This window comes from Podarcis filfolensis, assembly GCF_964270895.1.
Source record: "Podarcis filfolensis genome assembly, chromosome: 16".
NCBI classification, from domain to species: domain Eukaryota; kingdom Metazoa; phylum Chordata; class Lepidosauria; order Squamata; family Lacertidae; genus Podarcis; species Podarcis filfolensis.
This window is the reverse complement of record NC_139620.1, coordinates 19,646,335-19,663,641: the sequence shown is the minus strand read 5'-3', so window position 1 is coordinate 19,663,641 and position 17,307 is coordinate 19,646,335. Positions and strand designations below refer to the sequence as shown.

Genomic DNA, 17,307 nt, shown 5'->3' with positions numbered 1-17,307 from the left:
AGGAATGTCACCAATGCCTCCACTCCGAACAGGTGCCTCATAAAAAATTAAGAGCCATGGAATTGCTTGATGCAGCACTTCTGAGCCATTGCTTTAATTATACATGAACGCATTGCTACCTGCATAAAATAGGCCAAGAGGCACACAGAAATCATCCCTGCTCTGAGATTTCTCAGGTTCCTTGCCAAGTAAACAATCTGGTATTCGTGGAGGTGCGCATTTTGTAAAGACCCAAGAACGACAGCGCTGACATGTTACAAAGCAGGGTTAAGGGGGGGGGGGGAGAAAAACCCACAACCTTGCTAAACTTCCACACCGCAGCCCAAAGACAATACAGCACACAGCAACCAATTAGGCATTGTGGAGTGCCATGCATATTTTACTAAAAGGACAACAGTCACTGCCTTTAGGATGTTCCAACTATGCAGCTTACAAGTTAAACAGCCTATTTATTTATTTATTTATTTAACTGTCTTGGATATTTTTTTCCTCCATCCCACTCTTTAACCTGAGTGTATTTATATACCGCATTTTGCTGAAAGCGGTTTGGCTGGCAAAGACTCCCCAAATGGGTTACCAATGAACGATACTAGCAATATAAAACTGTAGCAATAATCAATAAAACAAAAAAAGCAACAAAGAGCCAGATTATAACCAAGTTGTTGGGTTTTTTTCCGTTTTTTAAGAGAATTCAGCATAAGGTCTGCAAGAACACATTAGAAAGCCTGACAAATAAACATTTTTACCGGGCACCAAAAATAAAATAAAAGAGAAACCAGGAAAATTTCACTGAGAAGGAAGTTCAATAAAAACGGGGTGATACAGCTAAAGGGGGATGCATCCTTGGGTGACCACCTTCTTTATTTCAGTTTTGTGGAGCTCAGAGCTGAGCATTAATAGCAAGGCAAGCTTTTAGCTTATGAGACTAGCTAGTTGAACCCTTTCAGTTCATATGTAAGCAGCATGCAGAGCAGGAACAAAGAGTCTAAACGTGTGAACCAAAAATAGCCAAGCCAGCAAATTGTCATAGAAAACAGAAAAAAGAAGATGTATAGAAGTTGTTGTTTTTAAGCAGATTAAGTTCCTCCACCTGGCCACTAGGCACTGCATTTCCACAGCACTCTCTAAGACCAGACAAATTTTATTTAATTCCTCATACTGCCCCATTTGTTTTAGTCAGTGTTTGCCTGGGAATGGCATGACTACGCCAAAAAGGCATCTTCATAGCCTGCTTCAAAAGCAATAGAAATTTCTTATTTATGTTCACCTTCATTATTATATATCATGACACTAGATTCGCTTTTACCTCCACCCCACATATTATCAAAACATTAGTTGATGTGTTAACTAATCTCTATTTCTGCACAGCTGGGGGTAAGCAGTATTTACAATGGTTTTTTTGTCCACAAATTGGTGTAGTAGCTTCCCTGTCCACAAACTGCCTCAATCGCCAGCAGTATCCAAAATTCTAGTCCAGGATGCTTGAAAGCATGCACTGTTTTTCTACCTAGCTATGTGAAATTTAACATTATAATTGTCATTGTTCCTATTGGGATAAATTAGAGAATGAAAACAGCCCAATGAATATTGGTAACTGCCTATAGATTAGTGCTGCACTGAATTTTCATGGTATGTTATTATCCCCGCAAAAGAAGTTGCAATTTGATTTCGACATATATTTTTTTTAAAAAAAACCCTACCTTCAACTCTCTCACATCTGTTCACAGCCACTGACCCCCCAGAACACATCCTTGTCCTTGCCTCAGCAATAAGGCCAACCATACCCTGCTTTCCTATGCTACAGTAGCAGGGATTTTTGCCTACCAGTGCTACATGCAGGATTTTTGCTCCCAATTTTTTTATTTAGAACATTTGTTGGCAACCCAATCAACAAAGTCCTCTGGGAGGTTCACACACAGCAGACAATATGCAAATTAAACCATAAAAAACCCAATTAATTTCTGACCTAAAAACCAGCACAAACAGTGAAACAGCATTTAAAACCCAGAAAAATCAAAATGTTCCAAGAGCAAAAAAAAAAAAAAAAGCCTCAGAGAATTTTTTTTTTATTTTATGAAATACATAAAGACCTGTGTGGCACCAGGTAAGTGCCAGGTTGACTCTCATCAGGGAGGGAATTCCATAATTAAGGTGCCACCATCCCTGTTCCAAGAGCTCAAGGTGCAAGCTAAATAGAATAATTCTAAATTGAAAAGTACATCCCCCAAGGTGAAGTGGAGGAACTGGTGGTACTCTGGCTAGTGGAGATGTGGAAATAGATGTCGTTTACCCATACTGAGGCAAACTGTGCTCCAATGTGATGAAGTGGAAGGACGCTAGACATCTTCCTTGCATCTTACAAATGCATCGCAAGATCTAATACAGGCTGGAGGCCTCCATCTTTCTTGGAGATGGTGAAATCCTTTGAACAGAATCCATGATGTCTTTGGGCTCTGTACACTAGTTCTATTGCCCCCTTGTGGAAGAGGGTTTCAATCTGCTCCTCTAGAGGAGATGGTGGTGTTACAACAGAAAATATAGTTGGGATAAAGTCTCTGTACTGCCCCATTAGGTTAAAAAGACAACGCAAAAAATAAAGTCTCTACATTATTGAATAATATGACCATTAGGTCTCTATGCTCTTCATCTGCCTATTTTAGTTCAATACGTGCGTTTACACTTGTACTCAAAAATCACCAACATTACCAGTATCCTTACATCCAATTTATTTCTGGTCTGGGGTTTCATTCATATATTGCATTCGCAGATTTAATAATTTTTTCTGTACACAAGCACTGAAGACCAGACAGAAAAGAAACGTTCACTGTAGAATTAGAGCAAGATGGAGAAGGGGGAGAATACTTACTGTGTAGCTCACGATGTATCACATCTACTAAGTTTGGTTCATCTCCCCACCAGAATATCCATAACTCCTTACAATCAGGTTTGACATCACGGCGCCAGACACAAAGCAGATTGGCCTGCAGACAGCGGATGAAACTCAGAAGGATGGGGTCATCTTGAGCAGGGGCCGAGATAATGGGGCCACAATCTCCATGGCCTTCAAAGTTATACCTACGCCACTTGATGCCAGTGAGTTCCGCCTGCAGGGAAGAAAATCAAGAGAGTATTAAAACCTTTGCAAGTAACCGATATGCAAGTTTGCCAACTTATTTTAAAGTTCCTTATTTTGAATCTTAGTTATCTAGAAAATAAAACAGATTTTAAAAATCAATGGAACCTGAATTAGCTTTAATCTGATTGGACAGTTCCTCAAATACTTCAGATTTTAAAAGAAACCGAAACACTAGCATTGCTCTTTCTTAAAACTTTCAGTGCCTCTTCAGAAGAGAGACCATTGTTGTTGATACAATAGATGTTGGATAAGTCTGCAAAAAATGAATAGGCAGAAGCTTAATAAGAAAGCAGATTTTCATACAAGAGAATACAGCGATACCTCATTTTTTGAGCATCTTGGAAGCTGAACGTTTCGGTTTTCAAACGCTGAAAACCCAGAAGCAAATGCTTCCGTTTTCAAATGTGCCTCGGAAATCAAACTGCTTCTGCTGTGTGTTTTTCAATTTTCTTCACTGAACTTGCAGCCAGTCTTTTAGGCCTCGGTTGTCGAACATTTCAGAAGTCGAATGGTCTTCCAGAACAGATTACACCCAAGAACCAAGGTACCACTGTGCTACGCTTTTAAAACTTACCAGGCTTTCTTTGTAGGGAAATAGGTATTTCTCCTATCAAAAGCACTAATAGAAATAAGACCCACGGAAACCAACATGTAAAGCACTTGCAATTTAATATGCAGGGGTATGGCTGAACTGTTTGTTATTGCTGAAAGCTAAGATTCTATATAGAAATCTAGCAGTTCCTCAAACTCCCAGGCACTGCCAACTGTTGCAAACAGAATACAGGATAAAAGTGGATGCCTGATCGGGCTCTGTCTGCACATTATCACAAAACAGAAAACAAAACAAAAAAGGGAACCCTATCTTATACCAAAGCTCTTTTATCTCAAGCTAGTGTTTTATGTTAATAAAAAGATGAAATTTAAAACATTCTTCATTTCATTTCAATCTGCGCCCTATTCTATAATTACATTTTAAACCATTTTGGTTTGACAAGCTCCTGCATCAATGCCCAAAAATATGTAGCTGCTACTAGCATACACAAGATTAAAATATGCAGGATAACTGCATAGCCTGTTTATATTACAGAAATGTAGTACCACATATCTTAATCATTAAAATCTATTTAATCCATTGTTTGAATAAATAAATATTTCAAAATCATTTGGCAACTTAGGGAAAAAACATAAAGCAGTCCTCTGCTTTCAGCAGCTAAGAAACATTTTGGAGCCCTTGTTCTGGGTATCTGCATTCTGCCTACTGACAAGAGAAATATGAATGAAAGTGAATTCATACTGATTTATTATGTGGATTATTAAATTGGGGCACCTAATGACTCTGTTCCCTCATGGCAGGCACACATACATTATCTTCTTCAGAGCAGTTACTTTGTTAATTTACTATTTATTTATTCAATTTGTTGCCTACTTTTCATTATAAAATAATCCCAAAGCAGGGTACAATACTAATGAAACCCAATAGACGCATACGATCTATCAATAAACACATAAACAAAAGACAGCAAGCTAGCAAGAGCACATACACCAGGGGGTGGAGAACTAGACTGTTGGGGCAGATCCTCAGTTCCCCAAATCCCTGTGGTCAAGCTTTGACAGGTGGGCAGTCAAAGCTCAAAGTGGCTTGCTATCATCAGTTCAGTGCAAAAATCAAACTGAGGGTGTCCCCTTACACCAGGGGTCAGCAAACTTTTGCAGTGGGGGCCGGTCCACGGTCCCTCAGACCTTGTGGAGGGCCAGACTATATTGGGGGGGTGAACAAATTCCTATGCCCCATAAATAACCCAGAGATGCATTTTAAATAAAAGGACACATTCTACTCATGTAAAAACATTCCCGGACTGTCCACAGGCTGGATTGAGAAGGCGATTGGGCCGGATCTGGCCCCCGGGCCTTAGTTTGCTTACCCATGCCTTACACTATGTGTTGAGCCGAAAACAGACTTAGGCAGCCCCATTCTCCTCATGGTGCCCATACATAATTGAGCTAGTCCCCTGGTGTAGGTGTCCCAAATCCCTAACAACCTCCATTTCTTGGATTCATAGAATTGGAAGGGATCACAAGGATAATCTGGTCCAATACCTTGCAGTGCAGGAATCTTTCACTCAGTGTAGTGCTAAAACCCACAGCCCTGAGATTAAGAGACTCACGCTCTACCAACCAAGCTATCCCTCAGGGCTACAACATCACCTGAACAGGCTCACTTAGGAAGGTTGCTGGGCACTGGTGTTGGCAATATATAAGCAGCATCCCTTTTCTGTCTATAACCCAGGACCAAAATTCCTGCACTGCAACACAACACAGAGAACAGTAGTTGCTATAGCTCAACTGGCCCAGCCCTGTCATCTGACCTCTTCCTCCCATCTCAAGAAGCAGCCATTTCAAGCAGCAAAGAGGAAGCATTCAGAACATCTTTCTAATTTTTGGCACCACCACACTCTTAGTAGTATATATGGGGGAAAATATTTTGCATTCTTAAGCAGAAGTTTCACATCTGTATACACTGCAGTAAGCCAGGTGCCTAGGAGGTTTCCTGTCCTTGTAGACAGGGGGAGAAAGGAGCTAATGCTGTATGCATGAGGGGAATCATGGTAAGGAGGGGCACAAACACATTCCTCCTTCTTGTGTGTATGCTGTGGGTATTTCTTAATAAAGGACAAAAGCAGGCAAAAATCTACATGAGGCCACTGCTAGACAAAGGCGTTGGTAAATACTAAGATCATGTAACAGTATCTGGAAGCAATAAACTATGTTGCTAAAGGTCTAGGGTTTCTGCTCCTTCCTACCCCTGCTGCCAGAGAGAGAGAGAGAGAGAGAGAGAGAGAGAGAGAGAGAGAGAGACTGACTTAACTGACTGACCAATTTCAGGTGCAGAGCTGGGTGTGGGGGGAGTGAAGGAAGAAGAAGCAAAAGCTTTGGCAGTAGCAAATGGGAACACACTGCGGACAGGACTTGCCGGTAGCTGCCTTCATCATCCTGGGGGATTCCAACTTCTCAGCAAAGCTAGTTGCTAACTGTGGCTATACAGCCAGTCCCATAAACCACTGGACTATATTTTAATACAGTGGTACCTTGGTTCCTGAATGGCTTAGTTGTCAAACAAATCGGCTCCCAAACGCCACAAACCCGGAAGTGTGTGTTCTGGTTTCCGAAAGTGTTTTGGAAGCCAAACATCTGACGCGGCTTCTGATTGAGTGCAGGAAGCACCTTGGTTTTCGAACCATTTTGGGAGTCAAACAGACTCCTGGAACAGATTAAGTTCAAGAACCAAGATACCACTGTATTCTGAAACCACTGCAGTACAGCCTTCCAAATCATTTTGCTGTGTAGTCCTCCTCTACTTACTCCTTCCTTCCTCCCATCACTCCTTCCCAGGTGATCCCATCACTCCTTCCCAGGTGATACTGCTAGTCCTAAGGGCTACTGGCATTACTACAGGGCAGCCCAGGAGACCATGGACACAGCTCCTCACAGGGAGATAGAAAGAAACCAATCTGGTTTCCCATTCAGGTGCTCAGTCAAGGACAACTGTTGCCCACCTCAGAATAACATGAGGTTAGAGACTCCATCTACATCCACCATCCACAGCTGACACTGCTATACAGTATTTGTTTTACATAAGCAGTTTCAATAGCCTCTCATATTTTTCTGTCTTAACAGGCAGGGATTGAATGTGGGATCATATGAGTCCAAAGGATATGCTCTTCTATGAGCTATGGCACCTCCTCAGTCCCTCCATTCTATCATTCTGCTTTCACGATTATTTTGAACACGACCAAGTACAGACATAAAAGAGACAAATCTGACACCATTGCAAAAAAACACAGCAAATGCTTCCAAAGCCGACCCTCCCCCGCCCCCCGCCGCTCAGTCATACTGAAACTTAAAGCTCAGAATTAACGTTGTTATTTCCAAAAATACTACTCCTCAAGCAAGAAACTGGAGCCCTACCCAGTGATGTGGATTTTCCAGAAAAAGTTGAAGATATTTTTCCAACGCCCTAAATCAATTGGGTTCTAATTTAGCATGCTTCAATTATGCATACTTCTGCTTTTAATCCACTCTCTTCACAAAGAACAGAGACTATGCAAGTAGATATATTGCCTCAAAAAAGTTATTCAGTCTGACAGATAGTGTATCCAACCATTCTGTTACTAATTAATGGACTTCCCTGTCTTCTTCGCCCTCATATGCCTCCCAGAGTTGCTCAGATTTGGGGGTGCACAAAGGGGTGCAGAGGGGAGGAGAGGAAGGAGATGTCCCATTGCATCGGTGAAAATCTGCGGTGGCAGGTGTCCTCAACAGTATGTCACCCAATCTATTTTTAGAAATGAGAGAATTTAATACACCATCTGATATACAGGGAGAAAGAGGATTTCTGCCCCAAATCACTAGCTGCATTTTTTTTCTTTCTTTTGCTTTTCTTTAACTTAACTTACAGTGAAAATAATGACCTTACTATAACAGGACTATTTCTAAGGCTTTGTATTTGAAAATACCCTTTCAAATTTTCAAATTCCTACAGACACCACCCTGGCAAACCCTATAAACAAGAATACTGTACTACTGTCAATTTAAACCAAAGCTGAGCTTTCTAGTCACATCACCGAATGTGAAATGCTACATTACTAATTTCAAAACATGAAAGCATAGTATTTTAACTTCCATCTGGCTCTTCCTGCTTCTAACAAAAAACTGAGCAAGCTAACATGCTTGGTGAGTGCTGAAATGAGCTGGTTGATACATGTCATCTGAGGTATGCAAAAGCTGCAATCCTAACAACACTTAATAGGTAGTGATTCCCATTGAAATAAATTGAATTTATGTCTGAATAAACATGCTTAGGGTTGCAATGTGAAGGTGTTATTTTACCAAGAATGTTCAAGTACTGTCTCCATGGTCTAAATGTAACTCTAAACTGAATGTACAGAGAATATGCCTCCTGAAAATGAATTATGAGAAAGGGGCTCCATTTCAGGGAACTTTTTCAAGAGGTGGGGAAGCCTTCAGGGGCACAAAAGTAAATTTATGGAGTCCAAAGCATTTTTAAAAATCTTGTGCCTTTGACCTCCAACTCTGATGCAACATATCCTGTTGGTTGTGCCCAAAAGTTCCCCTGTAGGATTCCTCCCAATTTTCTGCCTTCCCATTTTTCTGTTCAAGTTTCAAACACCAATATGCATGTCCAAAATAAACTTTATAATAAAGCACACACAGCCATAGCGCAACATTCAGAAATTGTCACTGTCATGCTATGCACCTCAAGAGAATCCTCAAAATGCTAGACCCTTGAAGGTAACAGTAATGTGGACTTCTTACTTGAGAGCCACTATCAGATCGGGTATTCTTATGTTTCTCCTCCCCTCCATTAAACTGCTTTTGGCCCTTCAGGAGAGGAAGTCAATTTTCAGCATGTGTCACATACACACATTCACAGAAACAGGACAAATATTTGACTCCCCTTCATCAAAATAGGATTATGAGACAGCTCACAGTATAAACACATCAATAAAACCAATGAACACAAACAAAAATGTGGAACAGTACAAGCAATCTACAACTTCCTATATCAATACAGCGGTCCACAGAATCAACACATAACCCTGCCACAATCTGTAAAAGGAAAACAACGTGAAAAATTACATTTGATTCTGCATTTTGCAGCATGGTAACACAGAGATCTGAATAGGTCCATATAGTTAAAGCTATGATTTTCCCAGTAGTGATGTATGGAAGTGAGAGTTGGACCATAAAGAAGGCTGATCGCCAAAGAATTGATGCTTTTGAATTATGGTGCTGGAGGAGACTCTTGAGAGTCCCATGGATCTTTGCAAAAAGATCAAACCGATCCATTCTGAAGGAAATGAGCCCTGAGTGCTCACTGGAAGGACAGATCCTGAAGCTGAGGCTCCAATACTTTGGCCACCTCATGAGAAGAGAAGACTCCCTGGAAAAGACCCTGATGTTGGGAAAGATGGAGGGCACAAGGAGAAGGGGACAACAGAGCACGAGATGGTTGGACAGTGTTCTCGAAGCTACCAGCATGAGTTTGACCAAACTGTGGGAGGCAGTGGAAGACAGGAGTGCCTGGCGTGCTCTGGTCCATGGGGTCACAAAGAGTCGGACACGACTAAACAACAACACAGAGATGCACATACATTCAAGCTGCCAGAAGGGGCTCATAAGGAGCATCCATCCCACCAAAACTTTCCTCCCCAAAACAACCAGCATGCAGACAAGTCACCAGAAGCATTATTGGGCTGTAATCTCATCAGGCCAGGTATATTCTGAACTGCCTGCCCTGAACTTGTTTCAACTGCAGCAGAATTTCTGCCAGTTAACTTTGAATTAGACATGTATATGATCTGAAGGAACTAATAATAAGTGAAAGATAAAACCTGGAACCGCTATTTCAACAAAACCAAAGTAAGTAGGTCAGGAGTAAAAAATTAACAAAAGGTAATGCCTTTTTTTCTCCAAGCAATTTTTACCCCCACAAAATCTTGGTTTGCCACCACCCCCTATCCTTTGAACACACACTAACTCAAACCCACTTTAAAGGCAATGCACATTTTGTGAAAAGATATACACTTCAGTACCACAAATTTCACAGCAAGAGAGCAGGCTATAGTGCATGCAAAGCTACACTTGGGCATTAAGAATAAGTCCTCATTTTGTTTTTTAATTATGCATTTTGAGAAACGTTCAGCAAAATGACTTTCTGAAGCAAGCATTTATCTGTATCATGCAATCTATGAATTATGTGCCCAAAGCTCCAAGCACTCTGTGTTTTGAAGCAATTTAAGTCATCAGCATAACAAATTTTACCAGTTGTGCTGGAAGTACTCTGTGACAAAGTTCTTGCAAGTTATCTTTCACCCCAATAGCTGACCAAAGCTATATATATTACTCAGCTAAAACTCACAAATGAAAACTGTTTTCCTGTTTACATTCACTGAAGGGGAAACAATGTTATTTCAGTGCAAGAATTGCCCTTGTATGACCACTCAGAAAACCACACTTTACCCAATAAATCTCTTTCATCTGTAAGCAAATATAACCAAGTTGGTTGAATGCTGTTTTCATTACACCTCTTTGTGTACAGCTTACTTTCAGCAGAGTTTGATGTTTTATTAACTTTCGAGTTTTCTGCAATTCTAATGTGACCCTGTACAATTACTATCCACTGATTTCAAAATTTCCTCTACAACAGCAGTCCACACTTGTATCCCACAGCATGGCATATGTGCAACATAGTGCTCTGGTTCACATATCACGCTAAAAAAAACCATTTGGCACAAACATGTAAGCACACAGGTGCTCCTCCCTGGTATTTTTGCTCCTGAGCCCCACAAAGGTGAACTGTAGTTTGGCTTAACATGCCATCTGAACTCAGGACTATGGTTTAGCAGTCTCCAGACTAACCATGTGCTGTAACAAAGATTTGTTCTTGGTTTATGAATCATGCTTTGTGATGATGATGTTGATGATGATGACAATAATAATAATAGCAGCTAAAACCCCACATTAATCTATAAACTGATTTAAAGCTTTCTAACCAGTATGTTGAGATAAATGACTTTTCTCGATGAAAATCATTTCTCAAATATGTCTGTTTAGTAGGAATCTGGGCCTGCTTCAACCTGCATGCCATGGGTACCTCATTTTTGCTTTCTACTATTGGGCTGCCAAGTGAAGCACAGAGTAGCAACTCTGGAAAGAAGAACACAAGAAAATAAAAAGAGCAGTGCACAGGTTCTTCTAACCCAGTGGTTCTCAAACTTTTTTCTCTGAACCACACTTTAAGAACAAAAATTTACTAGCTCCACACCTATTTTTTTTATTGCTAAGAAATACATTGGAAAAGAATAAGAAACAACTCCTTAGCAGTGCTTGATTTATAACATAGAACACAACTACTTTATAAGATGATCATGGGACACCCAGAAAGAATAAAACAATGCAGCTACATAGGAAGACAAGTTGTTCCCAAAATATAATTATAAACGAGACACTTACATATGTACCTTAAGTATGCTTACAAACTCAATTAGAGGTGTGAGTTTGCTTTTTCTCATTTATATTAGGTCTAATTTGAGACCCGCAAACTCTCATCTCCTCATTCAGACAAAGAAGCCTTTCTCTTTTCTGATCTTTCAGATCTGACAGAGTTGAAAATCCCTGTTTACAACAGTATGTCGTGGAGAACTGTAGACTAGCAAATGCTCTAGAAGAGAGTTGTAGATGTTGCTATCCAAAAATACATATGTTGTTATGTTATGTTATGTTATGTTATGTTATGTTATGTTATGTTATGTTATGTTATGCTATGCTATGCTATGCTATGCTATGCTATGCTATGCTATGCTATGCTATGCTATGCTACAGTGGTTTTCAACCAGTGTACAGTGGCACCCGGGGGTGCCTTGAGTGATGGTCAGGGGTGCTGTGGGCAACATGGCCTCTGACCCCCTTCCCTTCTGTCTCTAATGCCGTCTCGTGTCTCTGCCTCCCAAAGTCTTGCGCAGCTGTTTGTTGCAACAGTCTTGGCTACAAACTCAGCAAACGAATGGTGCCACTGGGGCTGGCCAGGGGGTGCTGGTTGCCAGGATCTAAGCGGCCTCAGAATAAGCAAGCAAGTGGGTGAGGAAGCCCAGCCAGCCAGCCTGCCAGCCCTTGCTGTTGGGAATGGACAGATAAGGCCCAGGCCCCCAAGGGGCAGTGTGAGGAAGCACCTCTCTTTGGGGTGGGGGACAGCTCAAAGACTAGGGACAGTGGCTGCCTGGAGGGTTCCCAAGGAGAGGAGAGGAGAGGAGAGAAGGCTGAGAGAAGACTCCCCAAGGGAGGATGTTCAAAAAAGGGTGAGAGGCTGCCAGCTCTGCAGGCAAGGGGTGATATAACTGGGCTCCTGAGCCCCACAGGGGTGCCGCAGAAAGAACAGAGTTGGTCAAGGGAGCCATGAATTCAAAAAGATTGAAAACTTCTGATATACTACACTACACTACACTACACTACACTACACTACACTACACTACACTACACTACACTGAAATGTTTAAATGTTTCTTTGATTATCCTTGAATCTCTCCCCGCCCAACTTGTCATCCTCTCATGCTACATCCTTTGAGAACCACTGTTCTATCCCAATACTTGACAGAAGAGGACAAAATTTGCAAGCAAGTAATCCCTCCTGAATGGAAAAAGCCTGCCAAAATTCCAGACTTCTATATTTCCATATTTCAGCTGTAGCCCTAAACCCACTTACTTGGGAGAAACCACCACTGAACTCAAGGGAACTTACTTCTCATTAAATAGGATTGTGTTGTTAATCTTGTAACCTGTCATGGGTGTGGCTGTTAAGATCCTTTATGAAAATATTTGAAAGATACTCCCTCTAAATAGGGAAGCTATTCACTCTACAGGTTTTTTAAAAAGGAAAGCATGCAAAATGTATACAGTATCACTAAGAGATGAAAGGATTGGTTATAATAATGAAACAACAGTGTAAATAACATATATGATTTTTGTGGACAGATTTGCATCATTGTTCAGGAAACACAGGAAGTAGTATCAATGGAAAACATGATTTAGGATTTATATCAGCCTTTTTCTTGCCAATTTAAAATCATTGATTTAAATCAATCTAATCTGCAGGTTAGTCACCCTTGCTTTATTAGAATTTCAGAAAACAATCAGTTTAAGTGTACACCAATGAATAATCCCTAATCTTGAAACAGTAGCGGCAGTCTGAGACTCCACCAGTCAACCATCTCAGCAAGCAGAATTATAAGAATGAGATTGAGGACATACATCCATATAGGATTTAAGACTGGAAAAGATTTACCACTTCCAGTGCCTACCAAACAGATTTCAAAGATTACAGGATTAATAATTCAAAATTGAATATTCTAAAGAAAACAAAGGCTCAGATTTACTTTCAAAAGCACCAGTGTAAACAAAATCCTAGAACTGAAACATAAATACAAGGTAGCATCCAGGCACAGTGTAGGCCTACCATCGTTTATGTTTGTGCTTGCCTCTAGCAAAGGCCAGTAATAGCGATTTGTAACAAAACCAGCAGCTCCCAGTACTTAACTGCAGGCTACAGAATAATCAAAGCAGCACAAAGATACATAATCCACACCCAGTCTTAATCTTTTAGCAGCAACCCTGGCATTTTTCCAAGAGGCAGGTGGTATGCCATAGGGCATGAAGTCCAAACACATTCACGCTAACCATTTGCTCCTCAAGTAGGAAAGAGTGAGGATTGCCCCCATTTGGAAAAGAGAGCTATCATATTCCCAGAAACTGCCATTCTGACACCAGAATCCCATTTCACTAGCCTGATGATTGCAAAACAATGTCTACAACCACTGTGCTTATATTTGGCATAATTCAGACTGCAGTCCTAAACACATTCAGCCGATGTGAAGCCCCGTTGAACTCAATAGGGATTACTTCTTAGTCGTCACAAACAGGACTGTCCTGTCATTCTACTTTCATCATTCAGATTGTGTAATTGGAACATACGAAGTCCATTATCATATAAGAAAAAGTCATTATCTATAAAAATGAAGTTTACATGGCTTCGTAATAGCAATGTAATCTGTTAAGAATTCTTAGTAACTTGATTGCTACCACTGCAATAAGAACTAGTTTCAGCAATGTAGACCAGTAAGCAATTTTGTATAATAACTGAAATGATGGTGGTAGAACATGACTTGCTTTTGAATAAGAAAGCTACTGCAATATAGGGGAAAACTGCCTCTTGCAGACTGCAGCCCAAGGACATCCCTCTTCAACAGCTGCTCTTTTGTAGAATTTATTCAATAGTATTTGGTAACCTCCCATTTAGACTTCTGCAATGTCTACTGTATGAGAAGGGTAAATAAAAATGGAGGGGTTTTCTTAGAATAGATTTTTTTTTTAATGTAAATGATATTTTCCTTTCTATAATAAATAGGTTAAATAGGGAACAGGTAAGTCTATGGCTGTATTTAAGATATAACTATGTGAATGAAAAAACCAAACTGATCATTTCTCAAACATGAATATTCACACACTACCTACCAGACAAACATATTTCCTCTTCACCTGAGAAATATATACACTGCTGTCGTCCACCCAGTAACAATCATTCCTGCCCTTAGTTTGTGCTTATTACCTATTTTTGTGATGGGAGGCCTGGGCTAAGTGCAGGAAGGAGCAACACTGGAAAGAAGAATGGAAAACAGTATTGTGCAGTGTTCAGATTCTATGCCCACACTTCAGCTGCATCGCTTAAGGTTACAAAAAGATTGCTTTCTTCTTTTCTTTCTCTCTCTCTCTCTCTCTCTCCACACACACACGCTCACACTTTTCCTGTCCTCCACTGGGCATAAGGAGTCATCCAAAAGGACAATCAAGGCAAACACAAGCCTGAAATCAAACTAAAATGGATCGAGATCAGATTTTCAATTTCATTCAATAATTCCCGCAGTTGCACATTATCCATACATTCAAGCACATTGCCCAGAAAAGCATACATACTCTTCTCCTCACAGAAAATTTGTTTCTAACCTGAAAGGCAAACGTTTAATCAGAGAAGTGATCCCAAATAAAAGGGAATTTGTTCCCTTTCCACATTTCTTTTTCTCAGACCTTTTTATGGTCCACTAGAGTTTCTACTCCACAACCTATATCTTCTTCATTCATGTTTCTCATGCAAAGCAACATCCACTACACTGTGGAAGTCCTTGTGGGCCAACTTATGGAACAGTGGTAATATTATCTATCTCTCTCTCTTTATCTCTCTCTCTCTCTCTCTCTCTCTCTCTGTGTGTGTGTGTGTGTGGTTCTTTGGATGCAAGCCAGTGCATCTCAGGAACTAAACCAGCCCCAGGGCAAGCAGAAACCAGTTTCAGAATCGGCTAAAGTATCGGCACACCTGACAAAGCAGTTCATGTCCCTGTTAACACTAAAATGCCTGCTTGTAAGACAAAGTATTTGTTAAGGCGTTTGGCAAAATGACAAATAATTTGTCAGCGCTCTATAAGTGCTTGTAAGTGTATTTAAGTTCAAAACAGTTATCAAATTTATAGCAATGGCTGACTGGGTGACAAAGAATGGGCATGAAAACTAGAAGCAGGCTACTCGCCAGGAACAACAGCCAAACAAAACTTTGCAGGACCGTGGGCATTAAACTTTAATCAATTGCTACTGGAAGCATTTTTACGAGCCTTCCAACAGAACTGAACTATTTCCAAACTTTACTTGAAAGAGTCTGGATGCTAAAGCTTCTTACCAGGTAAACAGATTTCACATAGGCACAACCAACTCATTAAGTAACAACTGCCTTAGAAAATATTATAGGATTTTGAAGCTAAGAGTTCACCAATCATTTGGCAACCAATAGAGTTTAAGGTTTCATTACCATTTTATATTCTTAAAATTATCATTGTAAGTTGTGTATACTGACCTTTTCAACAAAACCCACTTTTTCTAAAAATAGAACTACAATGAGCTTACTATGTACTTTAGAGACCAGATCTGTAAAATCATGTGAATATTAGAATTCTGTAAGAAGGGCTCTGGGCTGTTCTAATTTTAATCATCATCATCATAATCTTATCATTTAATCCCTCTGAATTGAAGTGTCTTTAGATGCATTTGTTCCACGCTCCAGATAGAGTGGACTGAGCAAAAAAGCAAATACAGTACTGTAGTTGAAACGACAGCTTATTGTGCAATGCAAACCAGTGAACTTGTCGGGACACCAGAGAAACTGCTCCACCCAATGCAGGCAAGCTTCCAAGGTCCTACTGCTTGGATCATAAGCATAAATTCTACAGGTGTGGGGAAACAGGAAGCTGGGAAAGTCACTCTCAAGCTGTACTGGATGGTCGCACAAGTTAGCTTTGCTAATAAGGCCTAGCAGGGAGGGTATCCCCAGGTGAGCATTTCCTCAGCCCGTACTTGCTAGAAAACAGAGGAGGGGGGTCATTTTCAGTCCAATGGCTATATTCCCTCACAGGCAACCTTCTAGCTGACACGTGCCAGGGGCAGAGGCAAAAGTGGGTGGAGCAAAATATGTGACAATTATCTTTGTACAGCCTTCATTTTAACCCCACAAAAGCTAGCAGTTTCTACAGTGGGGAAGGGTTTGATAGTTGAATATGCAAACCCCACAGAGAAAGGTGAAGAAACGTGCAGGGCAGGCTATTTCTCACTATTTTGTAACAAGACTCCTACCAGTTTAAAGCATTCGCTGAAGAACTTGTTCTGTTGTCCTAATCTCATAAGTAAAATCAGTGCTTTTTTTCTTTAAAAAAATGTTTAGGGGTACTCTCATTTTCCTATTCATATTGAAATACTGCCCCTCAATGAGGCCAAACTTAAGATTCACAAAATGTTTAGGGGTATGCGTACCCCCCAGAAAAAAGCACTGAGTAAAATATATACAATGATTTTGGATTCAGGCCTGCGGGTGTGGGGAGGTAAAGATTTTTAAACAACAAAATACCTGAAGAAGAGTGGATTCGGATATTTAACAATGTGTCAATTAGGCTGATTAGTGCTAATTTGAAATATATATATATTTGATTAAAAACATTTATTAATGGCACCTTACTATAGTAAAATATACACAAATGTGACAGGTAAGTGTTGGAGATAGAGTGTTAAGGTTTGTTCAGATATGCAAAGGCTTTGGAGATGAAGTGTTAGGGAGAATTAAGGAAATATCATAAAAAGTACTTAGCAGGATAAGTAGACACTACAGATTTAGAATCTGAAAATTACACCCATCTCTGAAATTTTAGAATAGCATTAAAAAAAGGGATCTCACACTGTAAATGACCAATGGTATCTTAGATAGATAGATAGATAGATAGATATCTAACAGATTTATTGAATCTGTTCATAAACTTCTGGAATATTAACTTTAATGATAAGATACAACCATATGTTTTCTATGCTGCAACAACATGCTGACTTTATTACTGCTTGGTTTATCATATGTACTTAGCAGCATATTTACTGCAGTAATTTTATATGTATTATTTTCTTATGGTTATGGTTATGAAACAAAATGAACAAAGCAAGCATTTTGAAACAGCAGGACTTCTTTGATAGATCATTTAGCTGGTTATTATAAGTGGAAAAATAGTATTACAGCT

At 40.1% G+C, this 17,307-nt stretch overlaps 1 protein-coding gene across 2 annotated transcripts in view; it reads right to left on the bottom strand.

Annotated features, from left to right (window-relative positions):
- MED13L (mediator complex subunit 13L) overlaps positions 1–17,307 on the bottom strand; it is a 163,838-nt gene that overhangs the window by 130,163 nt on the left and 16,368 nt on the right. For both annotated transcript variants that reach the window (XM_083589649.1, XM_083589650.1), the window contains exon 2: positions 2,867–3,104. In XM_083589649.1, coding sequence (XP_083445775.1) covers positions 2,867–3,104 — 238 coding nt within the window. The remainder of the gene's footprint in view (positions 1–2,866; positions 3,105–17,307) is intronic.